The 12,167-nt window shown below is 40.2% G+C and overlaps 1 protein-coding gene across 1 annotated transcript; it reads right to left on the bottom strand.

Annotated features, from left to right (window-relative positions):
• Window positions 1–7,421, bottom strand: LOC108898754 (endoribonuclease ZC3H12A). Its single transcript, XM_018698782.2, has 6 exons — window positions 7,101–7,421; window positions 5,600–6,046; window positions 4,886–5,025; window positions 2,371–2,605; window positions 2,068–2,174; window positions 1–1,894 (listed from the first exon to the last, which is right to left on the bottom strand). Exons 2-6 carry the CDS (start codon window positions 5,968–5,970, stop codon window positions 867–869), a joined length of 1,881 nt encoding a protein of 626 aa, XP_018554298.1. The 5' UTR covers window positions 5,971–6,046; window positions 7,101–7,421; the 3' UTR covers window positions 1–866.
• Window positions 7,422–12,167: the final 4,746 nt, after the last annotated feature.

Here is a 12,167-nt window from a genome sequence, read left to right as displayed (position 1 = left end):
TATCTGACATTTTTTTTTATTTCCAGTGACATGGTTTTTCCTATGCTTACAATCAATGTTTATCTTACAGTACATATTTACAGTAAATAATATGATTAGAGAACACACATCCGTATGTTAATGAGAACTAATTTCCATACTTTCATTGTCCTCTTTACAACATTTTCAATCACACAGTAGCCCAAATATGCATGTAGTGTTACAGCAGTCTTCTCTGAGAACGTTCCATGAAACTGATACTGACTACAGGAAACAAGTGATGACACACCATCAAATTCCTTTAACTGGTGCCAAAGTCTTTTTCTCAGTTTCCGCATGAGATTAGAATTTCCCGTAAATACCATTTGGGATCTGGCTACAATACACTGAAATATACTGTAGCTACACCTCACAGAGATTACATAAAACAGCAGGCTGTTCTGGAGAACTACGGTGAAAGTAAAAGAGTAAGTAATACTTTATACAGCCATTCCCTATTGCTTGAGAACTTAAAATAGATCACATTTGACACAATATGCATCAACGGTAAAAACTCTAGAAGCTCAGTCATACCTGTTTTTGGTCTAAAGGCCCTGTTCATCTAAAACATGGATGACAAGGTCTCATTTGACTACAATGTCATACAAATGCATTTAACACAGAATAAATTATCTATATCTGTTCATAAATAGAAAGGCAAATTTTACTTTCATTATGGCACATTACACAGAACAAAATGCAATTAACTTTAAAATTATTCAACTATAGACACTACAGAAGCTTCTCAAGAAACTCTCTGTTTGCTCTGACAGACTAAGGGATATAACTACGGTCAGCAAATGCATCATGGTGGTTCTGATTGAAGAGGGCGCAAGGGAAGAAAATCATCAGAATATCCCTCTCTGAGTCTTTAGGTTGAGGATCTTTGCAGCCAGTTTCTCCGCATCCATCAGATGTGGGAACATTTCCATGACTGTGTCCACCTCATGTGGGTTGAAGATGGCTTGCAGTTTCTTGCGGAGTTCCAGCCTTTGAGGGTCGAACGCAGCAGAAGATGGCTGTTGGCCCCATGGATGGTACTCATGGCCTTTGTAAGAGCAAGAGCAAGAGTTGTGGGAGTGTGACGAATGGACTGAAGAGGACAGACTACATGATGTCCTGGCTTGGGGCAGCCCTTGAAAGGGATCTGACCAGTAGTTTTGCTGATGATGGGGGGCTCCACTATAATGGACATGGCTGGGGAGGCTGTGGTGGTGTGGCACACTTGGTGGGAACATGTGAGGAGGATAGTTGGGTTGACCCTTAGAATCCATGTTTCTGTGATGCTGGTGAGCTGTTGAGGGCACTGCATGGGAACAGCAACTACAGGAGTGGCTGATGTAATTTTTCCCTAAATGCACTGAGGTGTGTCTGGGTCCAGCGAGGGAACTTTGTTGCTGGGACCTGAGCCTCTGGGAGTTGCTGAGGCAATGAGAATTATCAGAGTACTGGCTCTCAAAAGAGCCAAGACCAGAATCCAGGTACTCATGAGAGATGTTGGCATAGTAATGGTTGGGCACTGAGTGCAGCCCAGGCCAATCTTTCTGACACTGGCCTCCTGTTACGGAGCAGGGCATATGATTTGAACTGTTTCTTGGGTCCTCCCAGTATACCACTTTATTTTCACCAACGTGACAGGGATGTGAAGAACTTTGCCTGTCTCTAATGAGCTCTGTGTTAGAGTCTCGAGGATGGGGACAAGCATTATGAGCAGACCCAGTATCAGACTGTCTGGGTGATAATCTGGCATTTCTTTCTTCTTTTACAGTAGAAATCTGGGCTTTCTCCCTCAGTTCATCAGCCAAGGACAGGTAGGACTGGTTGGTTCGCTCTGGATGGTAAAACTTACACTTGATGCCGTAAGTGCACTTTTTATCTGAGGACAACAAAAAATGGATGCAAGCACAAAAAAGATTATAGATCATCTCATTTGGGAACCATATTTCTTTTTTGTCCAAAAACTATAAAAGTGTGTAAGGTCTAACAGTGCAGTAGCAAAAGGGTTTCTGTTCCGTATTCTCTTTGCTTTATGTGCTAATAGTATGTTACCATATGGACAGAGCTGTCTCTTCTGCTCTGTAGGCAGAGGCTTTTTCCTTAGGAAGTTGTTGAGACTGGGGCCATGGCGTCCAAGAGGGTCATCCGGGGGCATGAACCTGGGCAAAAAAAAATGAAAAGCAGTGATAACTGATCACTGATTTCTTAATTTACTTGTGGCAAATTAGCTGGGTATGGCCTAGTTAAGTTTTCCTCAAGCTGTAATGTGCCCTCTGGAGCCACATTAAATCTTATTTGTGGAGGGAAAGTTTGAAACCTCACAGGCTCAGGCAGAGAAACAGGCTAACTGCTTACTTGTCATTCACGAAGGAATACATGAGGAGCCTCTCTTCGATGCATTTCTTCCACTCAGGTCTTTCTCCTTGGAGGTCACGGTAGGTGTCATTGGATACGATCACGCCATCTGACTCGTACGCCAATTTGACGATGAAGCGGTCGTCGTAGCAAACCACTCGCTTACCACCAACTCGACGCGATGGAGTGAAGACCACTATTTTACGTTTTTCAAGCTCCATCAGAATGTGTTGATCTGAAAGTGGGAACAATCATGTCTGAGTCAGATTGCTGTGGAGAGATCCTGTGGAAGAGGTACACTATGGCAGTATGTCATAGCCTCTTGCTGAGAGTTGTATATAAAGTGCATAGCTTTGTTATGCAATATGACATAAATTAATCATCACTCTCAACCACAAATTCAAGCAACAAAAACCATCTAGCAAAGCTCCAGGGATCAATCACAGAAAATAAAAGCCACCAAAGAGGTTATTACATCACTTGAGCTAACATCATAAATAGCTCTATGTACATGATATCATATTACTCTATCTGCAAGATAAGCGAGTGTAAACATAATACACACATTGTTAGTGCTTATGACACTAATTAAAAATGAAATAAAATGAACCATCCAAGAGGCTAGGTTACATGAAAGCTACTCACTCACACTCAAACACTCAAAGGCCCTTCTCTACTAAGTACTTGTTTTTTTAAGGGTGACTGTCTTCACTTAACAGCTTGCTGTAGATGATTGTCAGCACTTAACTACACCCTAAACTACACAGTTAAGTAGGAGTGGAAGTAAAAACACAGCTGTACTTCCTGATGGGGCTTTTCCAGGAATGACTGCAGGCTGATTTTTTACTTCCTTGTTCGCAGATTGAAAATAGATCCCTCAAATTGCCCCTCCCAGGCTGTTACTAAATCCTGAGAGCCACAAGGTGATGATGCATCAGTTTCAAAAGGACGGTCCACTCTTCCTTATACAGTTGTTGTTGTTGGCATTAGCAGAGGTTAGGTAAGCATAACTGGTTTGAAAACAGAATAAAAGGCACCTTCTATACTCAGTGAGATTGTGTGATGTACACATGATATTAATCTGGATTTTTAAGATACACCCAAAACGTTACTGACTCAGCTATCAGGAATGTAGAGCCCTGTATTGTATTCTCCTTCCAGAGTACTATCACACTGTCATACTGTGCCCACATGGAAACCTTGAAAAATAGGCCACATAGGTGGCATAAGTTGGTAGCCAGCTGAGCAAACCTTTTTTTCATAACCATAACTGTGTTGCCCCATGCCTTTGGCATGAATTCAGCAGTCCTGCCTCTGACAATACTGAGACATTATCTCATGACTATTGTAGGAACAAGTCAAAGATACAGGAATACACATACAAGATATTTAAGAGGTGGTCATATTCACATCTTAGTAAAAGAGGAGCTCTAGACAAAGAAAATGTATTATTTTAACTGAACCTGAGGAGGGGGAAAAACACTGACATTCTGGCTATGAAAATGTGCTTTTTCAGTCTCTTTCAGAGCGTAAATTGATACTATATTCATATGTGTATGTTCTATACATGAATCCAGCCATCAAGCTAGTTAGCTTAGCTTAACTTAAGGACTGGAAATAGCAGGAAACAACTAGCCTGGCTCAGGAGGGCTAAGGATTGAACAATTAAGGTATAATTTGTGCATTATTGGAGGTGATTTTTTTAAAAGTTCTTTTTCTCTGTGTCCAGTCTTGGTGCTAAGCTGAGCTAACCAGATCCTTCCTGTTGCCTTCATTCAACTGACAAATAGGAGAGTGGCATCTTCTCATCTAACTCTCTGCCTGAAAGTGAATAAGTGTGTTTTCTAAGCTGTCAAACTATTCCTTCAAGATTAGTTTAGAGGTGTCACACACCAATGGTGGATGCTAAAATTAGACTGCATAATTAAGAAATGAAAACATTTTCTATTGTACTGTATTAATTTTTTCAGACTGACTAGACTACTTCTTTATTGGCTGGGAGTCAATGATAGTGACATCAAAATGATGAGTGAATTTGATTCAAGCAGAACCACAAATAATTAATGTAATGTCAGCTATGCATATTGGCATCCAGCCCGGCTGCACAGTGCTGGTACTTCCGCTTCTGTGAAATGCAGAGACATTCTTTCATTTCTTTGAAATTCCTGTGTGCTAATAGTGAGAAGTCCAGTGCAGTTGATGCTACCTGTAAAAGCAAGCTATAGCCTGGCTGACCTGCTTGAGGTTGTGGCTGAGGTTGTGGCTTCTAGGCTAGGGTCAAGAATGAATTAAAACAAGATCAGTGCCATTTTTGTTTGAACCAGTCCTTCTTACCTCTAATTCAAAATTACTAGTTTGTAAACCTTTTGTGGAAAACTGGGGTGTTTGTCTCTGCTTGCTTATGGTTTAACCAATTAGATTATTTCTGCTTTGACTGAGAAATGTTTGTGTGGTTAAACTAAGTCCAGCATGCTTGGTGAGAAAGAGCTGTCTGCTTGCATATTCTTATTGTTACCTGTTATGGGGGCATCAGGTCTGGGCTGCTCTTTGCGCCAAGTTGGAACAAACACAGTGATGCTATTATGACCTCTGTCCAGGAAGAAATTCACTGCCAGCTGGATGCCTCGGCAGGAGAACACTTCCTTGTTTCCATGACTGTAAAAGACAGAGATGAGGGAACATGACAATAAACAAATAGATACCAATATGAAAAGGAGCTGTAAAAACTATGCTGTTCTGTAGTCTGTGTAAACACCATGTGTGCTTAAATGTTCTCTCTGACAGAACATTCCCTCTGGCCATAACTCACTGTGAACGTCACGTCTCACCCTTCATTATCTATTGAGAGGTGGAGATTTTGAGGTGTGTGTCTTGTATTTGCATATTGCAGCAGTGGCCTTGACAAAAACATGCACAGGCAGGGTGGTGAACGCCCTTTAAAAAAAGTCAAGTGGCCCAGCGATGGAGGAAAATGCATGTTCAGGGTCAGGGATGAATGTTAACATGGCAATGAGTGATGGTAGTTTGAAACATGTTATTTTACAGGTACTGTACTGTCTCTGGGTAATGCCAGCTTTAGTTGTTGCTGGATACAATAAATCTTTGAGGACATGTAATGGAGCAGCTCTGTAGTTCAAAACATAGCAGCTGTGAAAATGATGAATTATGATTGAAGCTACTGATAACTATGATCCTGTAAAAGAAAGAAAACACTTGTTCTCAGGCTTACCTCATTGCAACATTGCTACCGTCAATGACAACAGGTCTCAATTCTGTGTCTGTATTCTTTGGGTCCCCAAGTTGTGGTGTGATTCTGGGTCCAGAGAGCCAACTGGCAGGCATCAGAGGGTCCTTTTGGCCTGAGCTCCTCTCATCACTGTCAGAACTGGACTTGCAGGATGCAGTGCTGGTCCTGCTCCTGACCAGTTCTCCCAGCACTGAGTTGGTGTCTGTGCTGAGACCCAGCTTCTTCAGAGCAGCCTTTACTTCTGCTGAGGAGTAACCCAGTTTCCTAAAGAAGTCCACTCTGAGCTGGAGCTTCTCGCTGTCGGGTTCCAGCTGGTCTGAAGCTGAGCTCTGGCTGGGAAGTACCTGATCCATTTTGGAGCATCTGGTCCTTTTCTCACTTGCATAGAAGATGTATTAAGTACTCTTCTGGATGATATTCACAGGTTGACTGAGGAACAATGACATTTAATTAGGAATCCATGTCGAACTGACATAATTTAATATTTTAACATCCTGTTTCTCCTTTAGGTACCATCAAGACTTTAAAACTCATCTTATTCCACACTCAGACAAACTCATTTATATTCTGAACCAACTTGTTCCAACTCTTCATAGAAGCTGTATTATGTTTTCAGTAAGTAAAAATATTCAAACCCAAGACTCCATGTAAAGTCTAGATGTCTTGTGCATCACATTTTTAATATTTTGTGTAAAAGATTCATTCATTGTAAAAGCTAGTCATTTAGCTTCCCCCCCCCCCCCTTTTTTAAAGGTTTTTTTTCTGCCAAATGTGATTACTTGATAATTTTCTACATTATTGTAAAGTTAATATTTGGGGGATTTGGACTGTTGGGTGAACAAAACAAGACATCTAATTGCAATGGACATCTTTCTCATGTTTTATAAACTAAATAAAAGTCAGTTAATCAAGAAAATAACCTAATATAAAAATAATAGTTGCTTTAATTGCCTTAATTTTAAGGACTTAGATTCACCCTTACTTTATATTCCCTCTGTTGTTTGGTGTACGTGGTAAAGTTACTAATAGGCATCCAGTAAGCTCAATTGTATGGAAACGCTGGACATTTTAATTACTGTCAACTACGCGATGTTAGTCATCATATTCGATGGTCAAAATCAAATAAGCTCGACCACCACAGTACCACGCGTTAGAAGCCTGAACTTCCTTCTGTAAAGTCAGATCGGCTACTCAACCTTTAGCCCCTGTTAGTTAAATAATGAGCGCTGAACATAACAGGAAGAAACACTGTACATGTACAATATGATACATTTGCCTATGAACAATAGGCCAAGCACGTAACACACGTTCATATACTTCAGAAAAAAAAACACACTGAATCCAAACCTCTACCTGACACAGGTGACAAGTACAAGTTTCCAACGGGACATTAGTTCAGCTAACCGGTAGAGAGATAAGGTTACAGCCTGATTCTACACTTCTCGTCAACAAATCTCACAGCAGAGGCGAACCGACAACTTACCTTCACTGTTCGTCTCTTTCCGCTTGTATTCCATGTGTCAGCAGAAGTCACTCCTAACTCTTGTTAAGGTTTCGAAGTACAGTAACTTTGACACGGTTCCGAGTTCGTAGCGCCTCCCCCCTGGAATATGATTTCTTCCCCTCCAGACAGAGGTATGCAGAGCCATGAAAAATTTGCATACATCGAAGATAAGATAAGTTGTTCCTTTTCCCTCGTCTGTCAGTCAGTCACGCTGTAGTACTCACATTTTTTCTCTTATGTTTTCCTTTGTGTGGATGTGTTTTACATGTTTTCGTTGCTGCTGCTGTCCCTTTAGGGGTTATACAGAATGAAACCGATAAAATAAAATCCAGTCTTCCGTATAGCATTATCACTTATTACTTACTTATAAAAAAATGTATAAAGCACATTTATAAACGTGAAAAAAAAAAAGATTTTAAAAAGTCGATTTGATGATTTAAATATAAAAACATTAAGATTATATCAGGGTAAAATGGGGGTGAGTAAAATGTTTGCAAAGCTATGTCTGTGTTGCCTACATACAGTGAGGATCGATTTACTTCTGTTTTGGAAATTCTACACATCATCAGACTTTGAGGCATCTTATTCCATTTTTTCCCCAGTTTTTTTCTGAAGATATATGTATTATGACAAACAATATTTTGATGATCCAATGAGAAGGTTCATGTTATGAATTCTTCATTAGTTTGGGGCAAAATGTAAAATTTATTTAAATATATATTTTTTAAGAAAAGCCGAAAGCCTGGGACTGGAACAATGTCTGTCATTTTTGGGGATGACCTTACAATTATCTGCACTGAATATGAGTGGATATGCTGATATAAAAAGTAATTTTCTTATAATTAGGAAAAAAAAAAAAAAAAAAAAAAAAAAAAAAAAAAAAAAAAAGAATATGTGGGGCAAGATGCCCCCTGGTGGTCTGGGGGTAGAATTACAAAAATCCCACACACCTACGTATTTTCTGTGTAGTCTGATTTTTGTCGACGTGTCAAGGTGATACAAAGACACTAGGGTAAAAAACAAAACAAAATATTAATTCATGTTTCCAATAATGGACATTAAATTAACTCATATTCTGATAATACCAGCTTCTTTGCCATTAGAGAAAAATCTATCTGCTGAGTAAAACTTTTGTTTAATGAAAAATAAACCATCACACCTCTTCACGAGGTGTGACATAATTTAAATAGTTTTTTTAGGCTCTATGCTAATAATACTTGTACTTTAATTAGGTACATCTTTGATTACAGGACTGTTAATAGAGTATTTTTAGATTGTTGAATTACTCATTTAAGAATCTGAGTACCACTGATTTGATGCTAATCCTCCTATTCCTATCCTATTTCTTTTTGTTATAATTTTCAACTGTTTGCTTACAAGATGGAGTCAGACCTGTCTGGTGTCACAGCTGGTGGTAGCAGCACAGACATGGAGGACCCCAGCGCAGACACACAGGCAGACTGGTGCAGTGAAGGAACTTCAATAGATTGAATGATGAGGATCAGGCTTACATGCAGGTACAGACAACAGGTAATTGCCTACAGGTACCAGGCACACAGGGAAATACACAGAGACATAAGCAGACGATCTGATCACTGACTGGGGAAAAGGGGCTAGTATAATCTAATGGGATAATGAGGAAACTGGGAGCAGGTGTGTGAGTGGGCAGGGATGCTCAGGGGATTAAGAACAGGAGACAGGTGAGTAGGTGGATGTGGCAGTCAGGTGACTGGGATAAGGAGGTAAGTCTGAGGACATCTGGTGGGTGGATGGAGAGTGGCAGAGGACAGAGGCTGAATTAACAGGGCATTTTGAGCTTTAATAAGGTCAGAAGAAAAACATATTTAGAGGAAAAAATGGCTAGTTTTGCAATCATAATTATGACTTTTATACATGGAAGTGAGACTATGAGCAATGAGGAAGTAAAGTCAATGTTAACAACACAAAAGGGTTCTACCAGCATATTACAACCCAAACTGGGTTAGTACAGGCAAGATAAGACTGTACAGTACTTCAAATGTAATTACAATGAAATATTCTCTCATATTTTTTCAGTAAACAGGTAATATTTTTAAGGGGCACATCTTCTGCCATCTTCCCCTATATATTATAGGGTATTACTGTAATAGAGTAATGAGGCATTTTGACTACTGCTTACATCTAACAGCCCATGTGTGTTGTGCTATAGTCTGGCCACTAGATGTCACCCTTGCTTCATGTTATCCCAGACAGCTCTCCCTGCAGACATTATGGAAGGTTGGTCTGCAGGTGGTTGTGGCTTTAGTAGGGTGGTGGTTAAGATGTGGAGTTCTGTGTAGTGTGTGTGTGTGTATGTGTGTACATTTGTAAACAACCCTTTGTGTACAGGGTTAATGGCACGGTCGAGCTGGGATCACACAGCGTGGAGCTGGTTAATGGCATATACAGAGTTGAGTTCCAGAGAGTGGAGAAAGTAATCAGGGCCAGTTGCCAGGCGGTTGCCTCCTCTGAGGGCCCACACCACTGGTCCCAGGTGTCTGCAAGGCCTGATATTACCGCAGGGCAATGAGCTGCAGCCGGCATCGATGAGTTGGAGCGAACACACAAACACACATATTGAAGCTCAGACTCAAAGACAGAAAGATACAGAAAACACATATATTTATGCCTCTGTACAAGTAGGTTATCCATGACTTAACTATATAAGTGGGAGAGTTTTCAAGTGCATTATGAATAAACATCACATATCACACTTGGCATAGAGGACATTTATCTAGTATTTTATTGAATTCAGTCTGTAAAAGATGCATTTAGTAGTCTGTAGCTGAGTGTATTATTTTGTAATTTACGGATAGATGATATTGTACGGCAGTATTGGCATCCAGAAATCTATTGTTCAGTAATGCAAATCTTGAGTCTGACTGAGAATCCAAGTGCTCAAGATGGGATGAGATTAGTGCAGATTGGGTATTGTGAACATCAAACGCTTATTTCCTTAACATCTTGAGGGAGGCATTGCCCTGCTCAAAGGCATATCTTTTTCCTCCAGGCAGGTGTAGTTTGGCAAGGCTTGTTAAACCTGAGACAGTTGATCAAATATTCAGCCAGGCTCATTGTGCTGCTGAGAGCCTTTGGATGCGGTTGGGATAGTGCCGTGCTGATAAAACCAGCTTTGTAGTGCCTCAGTCCTGGCCTCCTTTTGCTATTCCTTTCATTGACTGCCCGGGTCGGCCGTCTGTCAGAAAAATTAATTTTTGTATGATTTCTTTAAAAAGAACCAAAGTAAAGAAAAGGCAGCCTTTAACTGGAGTAATCCATCTTGCGCCAATGGTGTCAGAGTGATTCACGATTTCCAATTTAGCCATGGTTTGAATCTAAAGTAAATCAGGCAGGACGGCTCCACCCTTTGTGCAGCCAGACGACAAACACTCAGTGACAAGAGCTTTCAAATGAACATATCCCCCACATTCATCTTGTTCATTTATTACTTCAGACACCCCACTGCTTGTCCTACATAGATCAGCAAGCAAAGACCTCCTGGCATTGTGTTTGACTGTAGAGGAGGTAAAGCGTTAAAACTGGCTAGGTGGCTACAGCATTGATAGAAGATTGGACAAAAGAGCAGTAGAATGGAGAGCGCCCAGGTTTTGAGTCTGTGTTTAATTAGATTTACTTTGATTAGTGACAACTGAATTCCCTGAGCAGTATGTGAGCACAGAATTGCAATGTAGCAACTACTCCAGCCTGCTGTTAGTGCGCATCTATCTACTGAGATACATACTGGAAGCATTTGTATTCATCAAGATATCATGTACGCTCATTTGTTTTGGTTTGTCTTAATTGGAATAGTTTGTCAACCTTCTTACTGACCAGCAATTAATTAACAGCATGTATTTCTTGCTTCCTTAAAATGTTATTTACCCTGCTGAACATATGCAGCCTTTTGGTTATACTGATAAATAAAGAGAACTTCACAATGGTAACTTAATAAGATATGTCAACATATAATCAGTACTTTTATTTTAACAATGTCAATATTTAAGGTAAAGGTTGTCACTCATTGTGATGAAACCACAAGAAATTATCACCCAATTCTGCAGTTCCCCTCAAACCTGTGGGGCATTTCAGCATCTTTGAAGTCACTGTTTGGCTGTTTTTATTCAGTTACAACTTATCAACATCATTGTCACACAATAGGTGTCATATGGTTATAGCCTGTTTTTACTGCCCACCATGAGCAGCCAAAAAAATCTGTTAATGTAAATCTATCCATAGGTGTATTGTCCTCTATTTTCATAAAGGATTTGTTCATCAAAATAATTTTAAAAACATATTTTCTTACCTATCATTGTGGTATTTAGAAATGTTGACAGTTTTGGTTTGGTTTGTACAAATGAGATAATGAGTCTTTGTGTGTTTTCTTTATGAGAAAATATATTTTCATATGTGGCTGAACTGAGCCTTTAACTGTCCAAAAACCATGCGTACACTTATTTACTTAAAATAAATGTGGCCAAGCCAGCCATAGATCATTTAAAGTTCGCTCTGTATAGGTGCACAGGATTCCGGTGCAACTCCAGCCCTTGCAGGTGTAACCTCAGCATGAGGCCTTGGCCTCATCCAAGAGCACCAACAATGTTCTGATTAATTGTTCCCGTCAGACCAGGTCATTTAGGCCTACCTGTTATTCTGCATATTACTCATATCTGCCCCAACAGAAGACAGACACTCACAGCAATGCACAAGGACATTCAGGTGCACAGAAGTGCATACATTACAAGTATTCATGGTCACACAGACACACAGACATGGTCACTGGCACATAAAAAGACACACAAACAAAAACTGCCTCCAATGCCCGGCCTCATGTGTGATAGCAATTCATGCTCAGGCAGTCAGGCAACGCTCCAAGGTATTCATTACTATTGATGTCAGAATCCACAACAAGAAGTGATGGCTGAACCTCCTGCAGTCCGTACTGTTTAAAGCCGAGCTCCTTTCCCCCAGCTGTTGCACTCTGTCTTCACTTAGGAGGGGAGAGTGTGATGATTAATGCAGTCTCTGCTG

This window comes from Lates calcarifer, linkage group LG15, assembly GCF_001640805.2.
Source record: "Lates calcarifer isolate ASB-BC8 linkage group LG15, TLL_Latcal_v3, whole genome shotgun sequence".
Taxonomy (NCBI): Eukaryota; Metazoa; Chordata; class Actinopteri; family Centropomidae; genus Lates; species Lates calcarifer.
Note: the sequence above shows the minus strand (reverse complement) of the source record. Positions and strands in the feature narration are given on the sequence as shown.

What these genes read in the sequence shown, in the direction of transcription:
- LOC108898754 (XM_018698782.2), bottom strand. Translation starts at nt 5,970, where the DNA reads ATGGATCAGGTACTTCCCAGCCAGAGCTCAGCTTCAGACCAGCTGGAA. An exon ending in GGTAGCAATGTTGCAATGAG is followed by an intron (nt 5,026 to 5,599) that starts GTAAGCCTGAGA and finishes TGTCTTTTACAG; the next exon opens with TCATGGAAACAAGGAAGTGT. An exon ending in GAGACAGCTCTGTCCATATG is followed by an intron (nt 1,895 to 2,067) that starts GTAACATACTAT and finishes TGTTGTCCTCAG; the next exon opens with ATAAAAAGTGCACTTACGGC.